The sequence below is a fragment of the Rhopilema esculentum genome, chromosome 2 (assembly GCF_057945365.1).
Source record: "Rhopilema esculentum isolate cy_ngs chromosome 2, ASM5794536v1, whole genome shotgun sequence".
In the NCBI taxonomy this organism is placed as follows: Eukaryota; Metazoa; Cnidaria; class Scyphozoa; order Rhizostomeae; family Rhizostomatidae; genus Rhopilema; species Rhopilema esculentum.
Window position 1 is genome coordinate 2824802 of NC_142816.1, and position 17442 is coordinate 2842243.

The 17442-nt window shown below is 35.1% G+C and overlaps 1 protein-coding gene and 1 long non-coding RNA gene across 8 annotated transcripts in view; one reads left to right on the top strand and one right to left on the bottom strand.

The window, feature by feature from the left end:
* Positions 1–17442, bottom strand: part of LOC135695331 (uncharacterized) — a 76467-nt gene that overhangs the window by 58681 nt on the left and 344 nt on the right. The gene's annotated exons all lie outside the window — the stretch shown is intronic.
* Positions 368–17035, top strand: LOC135695328 (zinc finger protein ZIC 4). Of its 4 annotated transcripts, none has more exons than XM_065214392.2 (5): positions 368–1258; positions 1413–2679; positions 12096–13000; positions 14973–15036; positions 15158–17035. In XM_065214392.2, exons 2-3 carry the CDS (start codon positions 1707–1709, stop codon positions 12413–12415), a joined length of 1293 nt encoding a protein of 430 aa, XP_065070464.1. In that variant the 5' UTR covers positions 368–1258; positions 1413–1706; the 3' UTR covers positions 12416–13000; positions 14973–15036; positions 15158–17035. The 4 variants fall into 4 exon arrangements, with proteins under 4 accessions (XP_065070464.1, XP_065070465.1, XP_088965911.1 ...); XM_065214393.2 differs by having other exon boundaries at positions 15161–17035; XM_089109785.1 differs by lacking the exon at positions 12096–13000 and having other exon boundaries at positions 375–1258; positions 15161–17029.

The following is a 17442-nucleotide window of genomic DNA, read 5'->3' on the forward strand; positions in this document are numbered from 1 at the left end:
AGTGAAATGTTTAGTCGTTTTGCCAGGGCTTTACTTTCATCTCAAATGTTATCGGCTTGTATGTTGATAAACCAGTACAAACAAAACATTTATCATGAACTGACTAAATATAAACGCTATGCAGATCATTTCTTTTCGAAACTATCAGAACCATTTCAATTCGTTCACTGTGAAGATTTGATAACTCTAAACAAAGTTTCCAGTCAACTGGCTCCCCCCTGTCAAATCCAACAGATCAATTTTCCTGACATTTTATTGAGAACTCAAGGAGTCCATCTTACTTGCAGACGCAATTCACTAAGATATTTACAATCTAATTCCACATCGGGGGTCGGGAATCTTTTCTTTTACCCAAACAATAAGTCACCCCGAGAGCCCGATTTGCGCCTGCGCACTTTAACTCGGTAGAAATATCCGTCGTCGTAGGAGCTTAAACCTTTCTTTCTTGTGGTTGAGAAGAGAAATCAACATTTCACTCGACAATATACTTGCCTTATTTGCATCTCTCTCCCGTATTCCCATAGTAAGGGGGGACATATTCTATAGGGCACGACCCGCTTCTGTCCTGTTAGATAATCTAACGGCCGGTGGGGTTCATGCTGGGTGAGACCATAGGGTTTCTCATATGGTTTATGACTGCTATAAGCTGGGTCTTTAAAGCACCTTTGGCTTTCTTTTAACGATTTTTGTCTTCGCAGTCCAACAGTGTGTGGAACTGAGTCCGAAATTTCTATGTTGCGAAAACTGCAAGTCAAGTCAGAAGGAGCGGTGTTATTGTGAAGGAGCATTTGATAAGCGGTCTTTCTTGATAGTATTGGAAATGCGCATTTGTTCACGAGCCTCATAAGGATGAAATTAACACTGTCCGGCAGATGATAAATTAACAACCTTGGCCAGGCTAGAAGAAAGCTAGTCAGGCAGAGAATACTTATCGAGAAGATAGGGAGGAAAGTTAAGCTCGCCTTCAGCTGTCTTGCAGTGTTCTTATAAGGAAGCAGGCCAGGTCTTACAGCTGCCAGCCTGATTGACATGCGAAAGGAAATTTGAGTATTTGAATTTAAATTATTCAACAAGCTAGAAATATTCCTTTGTTCAGGCATTTAATAAACGTTGGATACAAGATAGACTGTGATTTCAGAGGCAGTACAGGGAAAGCACAGAGTTATGTGAACAAAGTAACCGTAAAGAGAAGAGGAGATGCAAAGTAGAGTTGTTGCTGGCTAAGTTTTGTGTAGAACAGAGCAATGCAGAAATAAAGGTAAAGCCCTTCAACTTTATTTAGTAATTACAAGATCTATTTTAAAGGTAATCAGCATAATAAGATATTTGATTTTAATGATAAAAAGCCTGATGTGATATATTTTTCTCGTTAAGTTTTGTTTGTTTAATTTTTGCTTTGACTTTTTCTTAAGGTCATTGTGCTAGCCACATAGCGAGACATCACGTTGAACATCACTGCGAGCAAATAGTATTCGTTTTTAAGTCAAGAGTTAAGTCAACTGAGCCAGCAAAACCGAGACAAAATAAGTGACAGCGTCATAGTCGATTAAAACCAATATCACACTACAGATTGTATTGCCAAGCGAGTTTAGCGACAGCACGGTATAACATTACAGAAACTGAAGCACACACAACTGCCGAGAGCAGCATAAAGTCTTGTGCATAAATACGAAAGGCTATTAGGCCCTGATATCCGCTTGTTGTATATGAGTCTAGCACATATTCAAGGTTTGCTGTGTTCAAATCGTTATTGCTATCACTCTGGCCGTGCCTGTATGAGTGATATCTTTGAACATAAGTCTCAGACGGCATTTGAGGCACAAGCGATCGTCCTGCAAACCCAAATACCCTCGCCATACCATACAGGCTCGATGCACTCCTCGTGTAACTCAAGTCAGTCGACCTTTCCGGCTCATGCGGACCCATACTTGAGACAAGACTCACATATACATCTACAAAGTAACAATGCAGGTCCTTCGGGTTTAAACGCGCCATTCTACGAGACTCTCAGTTCAAGCGGCAGCAGCTCCGCGCGATATTCACCTCATAGCCACAGACATAGCTACTACCCTTCACAATCGTCTGGCCCAACAACTGGGCACCACAGTTTAACCTCGAACGAGCCACAATCAAACCCCTACATGTGTTACCCATCATTTGTACCACCCGCACGTGGCTACAGCAGTACGTTACTGTCAAGTCATGTACCATACAGCCTCGACAGTGACATGTATGGCAGAAATCGATATGGAGCACCTCCGAATGTCCATGCTCAATTCCTAGACCAAACATTCGTGCACGGAGCACAGACAACAGCACCAGGGATGTTCTACCCATACGTTCGCCAGTCTTCTACGCCGCATATCATGACATGTATGTGGGTAGAACAACATGGGTACAGCAAAATGAAACCGTGCGGCAGGCAGTTCAGTCTAATGCAAGATATAGTTAACCATCTGAACGAAGAACATGTTCAAACTGCTGATACGGGTAACGGGTTATACGTATGTCAATGGCAGAACTGTCCACGCAATGGGCTTCCGTTTAAAGCCAAATACAAGTTAGTCAATCACCTACGAGTGCATACAGGAGAGAAGCCATTCCCATGCCCTTTTCCTGGTTGTGGTAAACTTTTCGCACGAAGTGAAAACTTAAAGATTCACAAAAGAACACATACAGGTAAGTTTTCGTGCTAGATTTCCAATTCATTCCTTTTGTGTTTGCATTCATTTAACATTGTTTACTGACTTATAGTTTTGATACAGAAATCTTCTAAAATGAGGTTGTAGTAAAATACTTTTTCCTAGAAGAAGCAAAAGAATACTCTGCCAAGTTAAAGTTCATTAATGACAAAAAATTAGTAGAATGCCCGCAATACGGCATCAGTGCTGAACGAATTGCTGTAAAAAGAAAAATTTTGAATGTTTGTTTTCTACCGACTGATACATTGATAGTAAATGTACATTGCTTTGCCTTGGCACGCAAGGAAATAAATTTATTGGAGATCTTACTACTTGCTTTGGTTCATTTGAAGTAGGTTTATTCAGCAGAAAACTTCAAAAGTTTACTGAAAGTTGCTACATTATATGTAATTATACGCACTCAAAAGCATTAAAAAGCTTTCAAAAACAACTTCCTTACAATTTAGATACTCGCGAAGCTACATGATATATTTTTTCACAAGATCAGATCAATTATTATATTCTGTTTGAGATGGCGACTTCTGTTTACTGAGTCAGTTAACAATAATATTTCGACATCATCAGATTCAAGATATCATCAAATTCATATCAAAGGCAGATAGAAAATAATCTTAGGAGACTACAGTAAAATAAAGGTATTTCCAAAGCTATGTTTGCTCTGGTAGTGCGGAAGCCGCAATATTTTTTTAAGAATACTTAAACGGATAGCACGAATCTTCAAGTATGCGTGGCTGTGTTTTCGTTTTCCTCACTTCTATACTGTATTAAAAACTAGACATGATAGAAGCAGTTGAAGCACAACATTCAAACGCTTTTTTCATATCAGATGATGTAGAAAGGCAGTGTTTACAAAAGTAGATGTTGATGCGTGCGAGTAAATGAGACTATCTCTGCGTTGGGTTGATGACTTGCTTTGGCGCGCTCTCTACAGAGTCAGTAATGTGGTGTGTTCGGGCAAAACAGTAGCTCGCAGTTACAGAAATGTGTTTCAGAGGCATATAGCCATCAAATGCAGCTTTGGGCTATATATTTCGGTGTGATCGGTACAGTAGATTACGCTGCGTCTAAATATAAAGGTCTTTTAGGAACGCTATCATGACAATGATTAGTTTGTTTGCCTACAAACAAGACTACGGTTTGTGGTGTAGACCAGAAAAGTTCTCAGTTGCTTTTCTACTATTTCAAGTTCGTGAACCGCATCTTAGAAGAGCCCTGTTCTACATATCAAAGCTTATACAACCCTGCCTATAGCATTATATGGCAGACCGGTAAACGGTTATTTGCCGGTTAAAACAGGGTTAAATCAACGGAAATCGGGGTTGTTTTACAGCGTTGGCTACACAACAGTAATACGTACTTATAGATCACTACAAACAAGCTAAAAGCAAACATATATTTGCGTGATATGGCAATGGAGTAGTAGATAGTAGTTCCCTTTTGTTTAAGACCTGCATTTAGCAACATATATTCAGTAAGGTAAAAGGAAGCTAGCGTCAAATTCCGTCAAAAATTTTTGAAATGCTGCTACGCACAATGTTGAAGTTTTTCTCGCTCAAATATTTCTTGATCAACCTAACAGGTCCTTAAGCACTGTTAAACAGCGCCAACGGAGAAATAAGAGGCAAATACCGTGTTCTTATTGATAGCAGAAACGAATTTGTAGAGATGACTTGACAATAACTAACAGTGTAGAAAGAAATTACTTAATGATTAAAAACGATCGTAGAAATTATCAGGTACTTTAGAAAGTGTAGGGAACAGAAAGTTTTGAAGAAAACTTTTGATGATGTTTAACGTTCCAAAGACAAATAACATTGGTCTGAAGAGTTTGAATTGAATTTCAAAGACATACTTCATGATCGACAGTATATCAAGCACGTTGTAACGTACGCGGCAATGTATAAAAGTGAACTTTAATCGATATTAAATCGATACTTGGCAGTGGCTGATTTGAAAGAAAACGTCGATAGCTTGTAAAAAGAATCGTGATGGTTTGAGAAACAAACCAAAATATTAACCCGAAATGCCTGCCACCTAGAAATCATTCAAAATATAATTTATTTAACCACAGCAGTAAACTTCGTTTACAATCTATAAATTCTGTTGAAGCTACAAAGTCATCCGTGATGATTTTTCCCCATTTTTTCTTATCAAAATGCGAGAAATATATAATAAAGGAAAATACTTAGCAATATTTTTGAACTCATTAGTGTTTAAACTTCCAATATGCTTATGCTAACAAAACTATTCCAAATTATTCTCTACATGAAACAACAAAATATGCCTCTTGTACGAGATTCATGTTTGCAGAACAGATGCCCCAAATAACATACATATTAAGTTTATAGGTTCAATAAAGATTAAAAGATATTCTATAAGGATATCAAGATGTTAAGTTAACTCCATTTTATCAACAACCAAATTATTCAAACCCTAGCTGATTCGTGAATGCATTTGGCAATTTTTTCTTACAGTATTTATATTCCTCCCTAATTCTTCTTCAGTTATTTCTAATGCTAAGTTGACTCGAGTCCCACACAGGAAATATAAATTACTAGATTTTTAAATTTTCTTTATATCTAAGAACATAGACATACTTTACCAAAAATATTAGACTCTATAAACTTATATAATTATGTGATATTCACAACGCGCTGTAGATAAATAATCTTGACATGTTTCTTTAAAGGATCATTGGAATAAAAACGGGCAAATAAGTTAGTTTTGAATTTTAGCAGTCTCTTTAATATTTGGATAGCTAAGTTAGGAATAATGATTCTTTTTAAACAAAGACATAAAATGAATACAGATATAAACATCGTATAGGTTTAATAGAAAAAATCGGGAATAAAATCTAGTTGTTGCGTAAGATTAAACATTGTCGATTTACGTGATGGATCATTTAATGAGAAGACTTTATTACAGCCAACAAGTTTTAGTCCAAGCAAAAACATATCAAAAAATATTGATATTTGTTGTATTAGAGTTTTGAAAGAAAAAACGTAGATTTCGTGGAAAGAGAATCAATACAATTTATTTATAAAAAGATCTTGCAATTAAAACATATAAAAAGGCCTGAAAATAACATTTATAAAAGAAACTTGCTTATTACATCTCATTCCATTATTTAGAGTTAGCATACACTAGGAAACGTTGACAGAAACAAGAAGATTTAACGTGAGTGTTAGAATAAAATCGGTTAATATTAGTCTTAATATTAAATACAGTTGCTTGATGATCGCTATAAGCGTGAAATTCGGAGTAGCAGCTTAGAACCATCCTGTTCTATACACCAAATAGCATGTACAGCTCTGCCTATTCGACATCGAACACTTTATGACAGACCGATAAACAGTAATTTTCATAAGTTTTAATAAATTACACACCAGCATATCTCGCAGGGTAACCACAATTGCACACAACTTGTTCTGCATAGCGTAATGTGCTCAACAAGTACAAGTTACCTCAACATTTCATTTTTATAAGATCTCAAATTTATCTTAAAAGTTATAAATTAAATGAAATCGCAATTTGAATTAGAGGTGATGAAAGCTAAATACAGCTAATTAGTTATAGACACGGAATCTCTTATTTATTTATACTTTTTTCTGTAAAAAGATACACTATCCCACAGAAATGATCATCAAAAGACCACTAATTAAAATGCGTTATTGGATTATATATAAAATCAAATTTAATGTTTCTGTATCTTAGCGGGTAAAAGTAAACAGGGTGAAAGAAGAGGGGGTAAAATAGAACTGTATCAAAAAGAAAAGGAAAATTAAAGTCGGGTGAAGAAAAATCAGGAAAAAATAAAGTCGGGAAAAATTTTGGCCACCTGCAAATAATTTGGCTACTTTTCATGACTTTTTCCCTGGTAAGATATTTCGCCACTGATCCACAGCTTGTTGTCAAAATGCTCTACTATATTTAGATAGAAAATTACGTTTTTAAATGTATAGAACAAGACGGTTCTAAGAAATTTGCTACTTCGAGTTTTATGATAAATGCGATCATCAGGTCAAAACTACTCTCCAAGAGAAAAGACTACTCTAATGAGAAGTTATACTCACTTCCAAGGCAATACCTGATATAAGGCAATACCTATCAAGGCAATACCTCATATAAGGCAATACCTATTAAGGCAATACCTAATATAAGGCAATACCTATCAAGGTAATACCTAATATTAGGCAATACCTATCAAGGCAATACCTTTTATAAATGAATACCAATCAAGGCAATATTTAATATAAGGTAATACCAATCAAGGCAATACCTAATATAAGGCAATACCTAATATAAGGCAATACCTATCAAGGTAATACCTAATATTAGGCAATACCTATCAAGGCAATACCTTTTATAAATGAATACCAATCAAAGCAATATTTAATATAAAGCAATACCTATCAAGGCAATACCTAATATAAGGCAATACCTATCAAGGCAATACCTAATATAAAGCAATACTTATCAAGGCAATATTTAATAAAAGGCAATACCTATCAAGGCAATACCTAATATAAGGCAATGCCTATCAAGGCAATACCTAATTTAAGGACTATGAAAGACGATACCAGTGTCACGGGGCAGTTATATCATTTTGAGGATGCCAAAACATTGTACACCTTGGAAGAAGAACTAAGAGGCAGGTGGTCCTTTGCCTGTATCATGATTATCTGTATTTGCTTGTTTCAAAAAGGAATTCAAAATAGTTTAAATGTTTCAGAAAGCGATTGAGCCTGGATCATTATAAAGTTATTACAATTTTTCTTAACTTGGTAGAAATTGTTGATGCAATTATTCTGAAATGCTATATATTTTACACTTACAGTCATATTTCATTCCGGGAATTATACGGTTTTATATAGAAAATGATATTATACAGTCAATTTTACAATATTGAATTAATAATATACTACTTTTGTGGCCCTTTAAGAAAGTTCTAAACTAAAAGATCATATGAAGTAAGATACATAAGAATAATTAATTTTAAATGAAGCAAGTTTCATCCGTAATAAATAAGAGCATGTTTCATCCCATGTTAGATGCAGTAAACATCAGAATCTTCTACCGTAAATATGCACAAATGGTTTTAGCTTCTGGATTTGACAAAAACACCATCTGAAGTTTGGATGTATTTAGAAAGAGCACGTTTTCTTTGAAGTTAATACTCTAATACATTCTGTGGAATGAGCGATATCAGGATAAATTCAAATTGAAAATTTTGTCTGGAAAATGTCATGAATTTATAATTCGAGAAGATCTAGATGCATTTAGACTAAGTGAAACATGGGCAAATTTCAATCTCGGCGTGATATGTTTTATATTATGATATGCGGCTGTTACAATTTCGCATCATGCGGTTATAGGTTGAGGAATAATTCATAATTTACAAGAAGATAACTTTAGCGAGATATAAAGAATCATTTTTTTTGATGAATTGGAACCACAAAGAGTGCCAGAGTAAATAAGCTAGGTTCAAAATTTTCTCCCTTGCAAAGAAAAAGGTCAGAAGAGGAATGCCAAAAAGTAAGCTTGGTGATTATAAATGAGCAAAGCCAAAATGACAATCTGAATGTCATGGCTACTTTAGCAAGGAGATTGACTGAGATAATCCCAAACTATGAAATATAGAGCAAACAACACCTATTAGGTTACGCTAACGATATTTCATTTGAAACAAGGTAATATCATAATATTTGAAATAGATAAAGCAAAAGCGAGAATATTAACATCGAACAATGCTTATTGACTGTGAAGAAACAATGAATTAGCCAAGCAAAGCATTTTCTGTACGTTTTGAGGGGACAAATGTGTCTTTAGGATACTGGACACATTAAGACAGAGAAAGAATTAATCCAAAGAATTAGGACCCATGTGAGCAACAAGGTCAAAATGCTGAGCTAAACCACTGTTTTAGAAAGCACGCAAGAAGTCCTCTTCGAGCCGAAATTGTCCCCTTTTCAATTTGCAAAAAGACCATTTTGATAAAATCGTACATAATTAGCAGCGTTAATTTAATGATATTTACATGTTTATAACTTTTGCCACGGGCTGAAGCATCTATGAGCATCTAAGGGGGTCTCTATCGATATGCTGCTTTTGCCTCATTCCTACGTCTGACCATTCCTATAGATCTACTTTAAGAAAACCTAGAACTAAAGAAAACCTTGGTAAGGAAGGACAATAAACACGTGAAACGCGTCCATATATGACAAAAAAGGTTTTATATGTAGCAAAAACAGCTTATTAACCTTCTTAGTGATAGAATGCGATATCAAATACCTTAGAGGTAAAGAACAGATGTCTTTGTACGAAAAATATACACAACGATGCCAAAAGGAGCATGAATGTACTTAACATCCCTGTGGGCATTAACAAATAACTACAAATCTACTTGAGTCTGCCCAAAAATAGATGCAGAATGGTGCAGTTTGCGGATTCTTAGCTTTGTAGGCAGATTTATCGTAAACATCATACAAATAAAACATCTGGATACCAGATTACAAAACAGCTAAAATAAATAAATAATAAGTAAAATAAGAAGATAAGCAAAAAATATTTACGGAATGGCAAGAGACGAGCAGTGATGGACACCCCAACACATCGGACAAAAAACTTTGTCCCTAAATTTCTCTTACGTGGTCAAACACTTGTAAAAGCATAGTTATTCAGGGAGTTTTTATCGTACTAGCTAGAGTGGGGGCATAGGGCCGTCCAGCCCCGGTGACTTTCAATTATTTCAAACATAGACTATAGTTTTTTTTATACAAGCAAAGGCTTTCTCATCCAGCGCAGATCAGAGTATCAAGCAATAAAGTTGGCCCAGTCGGGGTTTTCAATTAGCAGCAATGGGGTTTATACTGGGACCATGATGTTTATACTTAGGCGATATTGTTTATACAGGGGGCAATTGGGGTTATACAGGAGGCAATGTAGTAAATACTGGGATCAAAACTACTGATATCAATTGTAAGAAAAGATCAAATGCAGTCCCTTCTCAAAGCTGATGTAAATGGGATTTTGGTATCGCTGAGAGATTCTTTGATTGCCTTAAGCGCGCGGAAAACCTACACAAAATGCGGCTGTCGGCAAGGTTTCCTTCAATCGTAAAGCCCTTAGATGCCTTGCTATTTACAGCAAACAACATGACAATTATATCATTACTTCTTAAATTTTCTAATTCTGATATTTCTAATTTTGATAAACAAATTCGTTTGTCGGCTTCAATGCACGTTCTTTGCTTAACGTCAGCAAAAATTCATTGAAAAAAGTTAATGCAAGACTTTGTGAAGAGAAGGACGATCCGTTGTTGTGAGCGCTTAAGATCGGGCGCTTAGTATGGAAAAATGACAAAATGGCTACTATGACAAGCAAAGGGAAAGAAACTCGTAACCCGTTTGCCGTTGCTGGATCTGCTACACATGGCAATCTAGACAAATTTAGCTGAAGTCAAGAATACGTTGCGATAAAAATCCAACGACATTAGTGGAAAGCTACAATAAGACGGTATTGCCTCACGATGCAACGTTTGGCAATGCAATACGGTGGTTTTACAGGGCTCCATACGATGAACAGTACTATTTTATCTACCGCGCACTCATAAATAAACTGCGAATTTCTTTTTCTTAGTATTTCGAAAGTACAACAGTTTGTCATTATTTCATAAATGAGAAAAATTTCTTAGAAAGTTAGTTTATACTTTCTTTGAACCATTTATTATTTTATTAATTCATTTATTCATTCATTCTACATGCATTCACTCATTCAATCATTCATTCATTCATTCATTCATTCATTCATTCATTCATTCATTCATTCATTCATTCATTCATTCATTCATTCATTCATTCATTCATTCATTCATTCATTCATTCATTCATTCATTCATTCATTCATTCATTCATTCATTCATTCATTTATTCATTCATTCATTCATTCATTCATTCATTCATTCATTCATTACCCGCTCTTTCATTTGCTCTTTTATTCATTAGTTCGATCATTCATTCATTCTTTCATTTATCCAATAGAGTACCAAAGTGTGACGTCATCAAAAATATTTTTTTAGAATTTCTTAAATTTGACCACATAATCTGAAAGAACAGCATAAAATACCTCTTAAAATGCAAAATCAGTTATATATGCTCAAAACTGGGCGAGAAAGGGCCAATGGAAGGTTTAAAGTTTGCTAAAGGATTACTGTTATTCTGGCCTGGTTCATAAAGTTATGAAACCAAGACCAAATTAAAGAGGTTTAATGGGGCAAGATTCTGTGCTCATATGGCCATATCTCAGCCAATTCGTAATACTTTTAACTCATTTTGCAGATATAAAGGTATTTCATGATACTATTTCAGGTTATGGAAATAAATTTCAAAAATTCTAAAAATAGATTTTTATGACGTCATCTCTTCGGTACTCTCGGTTTTCCAAGCTTCAAGCTTTGATCATAGAGTAGGAAATTGTAGCTAAGACAGCGAAGAAACTTAGCAAAGCAACTGTATCCAGTAGTTTGATCGGTCAGCAGAGAACAAAGGCTTCCAATGATTGTGAACCGAAACACAGAATCTGTCATGCAGTGGAATCTCAACTAAAAGGCGAATATGAAGAATTTCTGGCTATAACAAACCAAATATCGAGTCTGCTCATTATTTGATGTGGTTCAACAAACCACAGAGTTTAACTAGCCCCCATTATAAAGAATTTCTTTTCTACATCGCTTCCGAGTTCGTGTAGCTAACGTGTTTTTCCAGCTACGCAGTTAACTGTTTCTCTTTTTACTGCCATATTACCCCGGGTAAAGCTGTTTGTAGCCAGTGAAATTTAAAAAAGGGTACAATTTGCCCAGTCTGATGTCTCGAGGAAAATTCAGACAAGGGCAAATGCCCCCTACATTCGTGCTTTACGATTTCTGGCATTAAGAAACAACGCGGTAGCAATTAAGTTGTTTGTACAAGTGATAAGGAACTTTTTTCTCATAGCGATGGGGAAGAAGTATGCAATTTTTCAGGTATCATTGTATTCTTAAAAGTGACTGCTGCCAAAAGGGAAGCACAACACACTCCCACATAACTTAATGCGTTTGTGAACTCTTATGGATATTAAAACCTGAAGTCTGTTATTGCAAAATGCAGATTTGCAACCCATTCTTTAAACGAGCAAGTTCCAAAGATGGACCTCAAAACGATCGAAATTTCAAACAAGGAATGGTAAGATACTAAAGCAACCCACCTCGGTTAAAAAATAATGCTCTAAATTGGAGGACTGGAAGAGCTGATTGTATAGTTAAAATCATAAAAAGTATTTCAAAACATTATTAAAATAATATCGTTCACTTAAGGTATTCCATGGAGTACTGACAAACAAGAATGTTTCTGTTTACAGGCGAAAAGCCATTTGTGTGCGAATTCCACGGATGCGGCCGCCGATTCGCGAATTCTAGCGATCGCAAAAAACATTCTCATGTGCACACGTCCGATAAACCATACACTTGCACAATTGGAGATTGTAGCAAAAGCTATACACATCCAAGCTCTTTACGAAAGCATATGAAAATGCATAGCGATGTTTCGCCGACAGGCTCATCGCTATCAGGAGAGGAATTGCCGAAAATATACGTGGTGTCGAAACGAGTTCCTCGCACTTCGCCTTGCGAAAGAATAGGTGAAGATCGAGAAGTTACATTAGAATGCAAAAGCAGCTGAATCTCGTCAAGCTCTGATAATTACAATGTAATATTGCGGGTCAAAAAGGAGCAGAGCTAGTTGCTAGACATTAATTTTCTTTATTTTTTGAAAGTATTTTGTGCGAACATGTTAGCAAGCTGAGAAAATGTACTGTGAGTGACATGTTGAAATCGCCAAGCAAGCAGCTATGATCAACAAGAACGCTAAAAAATGTAAATTTCTTAAGTAGATTCAGATTATACAGTTGCTTTTGAGAATTCAGTAACATATTCTCTAAGACACATTGTACCGCCTTGTCATGAAATCACTCAGTAAATTACGATTAGCAGCGAAATAATAAAGTTTCGTCCACCCGCGTAAATTGTTACGCGATATCACTATTGCACAAGGCTCTTTATTCAATAAACAACTATTTAATGAAAAAACTTTGGGTAACTAGCAATTTTAACGGTTGTCATAGTTGCAAACGTTTCTCGTTGAGTTTGTGTTTGGCTGCCAATAGCATTTTGCAGCTCAAATCCTCGACTGAGAGTATTATGAATCAACGGAAACATCAAATTGCACGTGAAAACAACAATCAGGGTTAACAGGAATTCTTATACGGTATGATACTCAAATGATATTAAAATTTTAAATATAAACATATAGCGTCCGAGTATATTCTTGAAGCATATAGCGCCCCGTTATATCTGGAATTCCAATAAATATCATTTTCTAGCCTGTGAAAATTGTTGGGAGGTAGCCCTTCAGCGGCATTAAAATAATGTATTCGGAGAATTTAAGGTAACAAGCCTTCGGGAAAACTCTCCTAACAATATCAAAAAATAACTGTATCGCATAAAGAATCGTCGCCATGTCGCAAATTTAGGCCACATCTGAGGCAACCTGATAGTTATGAAAGCTAACACTTTAAAACTGAGCACACAGGACGGTTTTTTGTCAAGAGTAGTTCATGATATTGTTTTTATCAGAAAATCAACTTCAACATAGCCAAAACGTGGAAATATTAATTACAAAAAATATATTTCGCTTTTACGGTGGCGTTTTAAGTTGATCAAAGCTGTTTACTTAGCTGCTTGTCAGCTAATTATCTTAATGAATTGCACGTTTGTAAGGGTCTTTCCAATGACGGTCCGCTCCTTTATACACAGTAAAACCACTCAAGTCATAAAAAATTCCCTCATTTCAATTAATTAATTATTCCAATTAATTATCCCTCATTCCTTGCTCCACATACATTATAGATATAAAACTTCTCACATTTCGTCCTGGCCAGATATTTTGGATCCAAAAACTCGTTTTCCCGTGCAAATAAGCATATCACAAATGAGAAGACCTCAGGAACTATACTTTGCCTTTTACAAAACGCAGTTTTAACGAACTCTATAATACATGTGGAGCATTTCATTGTTAAAACAAGCAAAGTTTAAATCAAAATGAAAAATAGAATATACGTTTATACAGGGTTACCCCTTTCAGCACACTTAGTGATATTATCAACGAAAGCCCTGTAGTTCTAGACCTCCAAACCTCTTCCAAATAGTAGTCATGAGTTTTATACAGGTTTTAGATTTTTTTATCTTTATTAATCTAAAGTTCGTAACCTAATTTTTTTTATCTACCCAATATTTTGCATACCTATGTCTATAACTGGCTTCGCTATAATATTTCTATAGCTGATTTATTAATATTTCTAGGCTAATAGTCGAGGTTATTATCATATGAGCGTGAGCAGTTAGTCCTATAATGTCTCAATCAATATATTTCTCAAGTAGATTGGAGTTCAAAGCTAGTTTTTGTTTGTCAACTGAAATAAAAATATGAACAGAACTTCTTTCGTATATTTCGTCAAATGAAAAAAATACTGTCCTTTGAAATATCAATCTATATCGCTATTATATGTAAAGTTTTTTTGGCAGAAAAACAGTATTACCTGATATTATTTGTGATATTATTTTAGCAACGGTATAAGTTGTCAAAGCCTCTTCTAGCCAAAATAAGTGACAAAATAGCATCTAAAACGGATATTAAAGACAAAAGAGTCAAAATCTAATATCGACTGAACAATTGCGTTCACCCACATTGATTACACATCATCCACATTTTAAAATTAGGGCACATTTGCACTGAGATATATCGCTCTGCTATATATGGAATTCAAATAAGGAAAATAATCATTTTCTAGCCTGAGAAAGCTGTTGAGAGAAAGCTCTTTAGGGACATTTAAAAACTTTGTATTTGGATAATTTAAGGTAGCGAGCCTTCGGGAAAAATCTCGTGACAATATCAGACAATAACTTTAGTGTATTAAGAATCGAATAGAAAAGATATTGTCCCAAGCAGTGAACAACAAGCGTCGACATCTTGAAACAAGATATCCTTAAAATAAAAATCATTTGATTAAGTATTGGACTTTTATGTTTGAAATTGTGGCTTTTGGCATTCATCTAATTAAATATAATAGATTATCGCATTTTCGCATAAGCTTCATTGAGTTAATTGGCACTGGCATCTAAAATCGGTATCTTTGAAGTAAGAAGAAGTCAAAATATGACGTCATATGTTCATTTCGTAGGAAAAGTGCATAAAGCCAAGAGTGGTGGACAGCAGAGGTCCTAACCCCAAATTCTCTCTAATCGGTAGGAATTTTGATAAAATTATTGTTTCTCTGAATGCTTATTCCTCTTGCTTTCTCCCTTGTACAAAGACTTCCTTTGACCGATTTTTGACAGAATGTATTGAGATTTGTTTTTCTTTTAGCAGGAGGAAGTCTTTGTGGAGGAGGAGAGAAGCTGGAGAGGAAAGCAATCTCAGAAACTGAAGAAGTAATCACTGACGACCAAAACAAAAAGAATTTAATTTTTCTCAGGTGGTGTTAGGGAAGCTTTGACAACTGATACCATAGCAACAACATTCGTGATATGTAAGTTAAGGATATTTGCTAAAACTTTTCATTAGACATTAACTTTTAATTATTGTTTTAAGAGTTAATTGCATTGTACATTAGACATGTTAAGTGCTTTTAAAGCCCAAATCGTTTGAAAACGTGTGTTAAATAGTAAAATGTATTTACGTTTTAGCAATACACTTGCCGTTTGCTCCTCAGCATGCAGAATTTGAGCCTAATGCCAGAATCACTGTTGCATTTTCAAGCACATTGAAAAATTGATGTGTATAAGATTATATAAGCTAAACAATACAAGCATGTTTTGAACATAGACATCAACAAAGTCTTTTACAGAGCAAAAAAAGATTATTAAAAGTGGATTTCAAAACATTTCACCTAAAATCTCTCCTAAAATGCAAGTTTTTATGATAATTTCTTACATGACATGTCATTAGATAAACACATTGATACTTTAGAAGGAGATGTCATTTAACTAATGTTTATGCGAAGATCTGAAGCATTTTCAAATGAATATATACAAGTGCATTTTCTAAGCCAAAAAATGTGAAGACATCATAGCAATTCTCTACATAAGATTGCTATTACTGAACCTACACTTTATAAGCAGACAAAAACTAGATTTGATGGAACTATCAACCAAAAATAAGGGACGCAAATTACCATGGATCATATGTGTAAACAGTTACAATGCAACCTGAAATCCTCTTGGTGATTTCATAAAAAAGTTTTAAAGCAAGCAGTTTCTTGTATCAAAAAGCAAGTGGTATGCTCATAAGTTAGGGTAGTGATTAATGAAAACGTTGTGTTGTCAAGTATTTTTGCTTTAAGTAAATTTACTAAATAATACTTTTAATGCAATTACCAAGTTCATTGCATCTTTTATACAATACCTGTACTGCTTATTTAAAGTTTTCAGTTTTATAAAACAAGCATGACCAAGTTGAATATGCTAACAAAATCTCTTCTCAGTATATCTGTCTGTGATTTGTCCCCTAATGTTCTTTAACAGTATATCTGTCATAAGTAAAAAATATTTACTATGTTAACCAAAAAACTCTGAAACTTGGACTTCATCTTTAAAAATATAATCTAATCAGCAAAAGAAACCAGAATGTACATATTTGACATGACTTAGGCAATATGCTTGTAAGCATTAAATAATTGAGTTTTCTTGTGCATTCTATCTTGTAAGTGCAATCAACTCAGGGCCTCTGACAAAGGGAGGGCCAGGGGGACCATGCCCCCACTTTTTTGCAAAAAAATTGGCTTTTTTCAAATTCTTTTGTTATGAGTAATAAATAAATGTCAGAGCACATGTAATTTTCTCTAATTCAAACTTCTGTATTTCACCTTTACTAAATTGAATAAAATTGTCAGCTCCCTTATCAAGCCCTTACAAAAAAACATCCATAATCTTATTCTCTATGATTCACACTTTTCAAAATTTGACCCATTTTGTCAACCCCATGAGGTAAATACCTTTTAAACTTTCTGCAAATTTCAAAAAACAAGCTGGGTTAGTCCAAGATTTTGATGCTACAAAAATATGTTTCTACTGATGGACAATACAAAGGAGTAACACTAACTACATTCCATTGGAGGAGCTTGCCAAAAATGCCATGTGGATTGGTCAAAACGTTCTCATTCTTTAAATGGTGGCCTTTACCGTAAATCCTCGAATAAGCCCTACTCGAAAAAGCCCCCTCCCCCCTCCCCTCCCCTAATTTTATAAGCCCCCTCCCCCGAATAAGCCCTCGTCCAAAAATATCAAAAAAATAAGCCCTCGGGGGGGCTAATTCGAGGATTTACGGTAATGACATCTTTAACTGTTGAAAACACTCCAAACAGCCCCAACAAGCCATTTAAATTTTATAACAATAATAATTTGATTTCGTTCATTCCGGAAAGCAGCCATCTAAAAGAAACCAGCCTCGTTTTTCTATTTACTCTGCTTCTTACTGGCTTTGATTTTGGCATACTAGGAGTGCATCTAGGCTAAAAATATAAAGTATACAACGCGATGAAAATGTAAGAAAGACCATCCACAAAATTACAAGGCACCTGGTATTGGAAAGTCCGAATGCACGTGGGGTGCAAAAGGAGGATGGGCCTATTGAGTTTTTGTGCTGAAAATTGA

Coding starts and splice junctions, on each gene's coding strand:
- LOC135695328 (XM_065214392.2), top strand. CDS start 1,707: ATGAGTCTAGCACATATTCAAGGTTTGCTGTGTTCAAATCGTTATTGC. Junction 2,680..12,095: donor TCACAAAAGAACACATACAG/GTAAGTTTTCGT, acceptor TTCTGTTTACAG/GCGAAAAGCCATTTGTGTGC.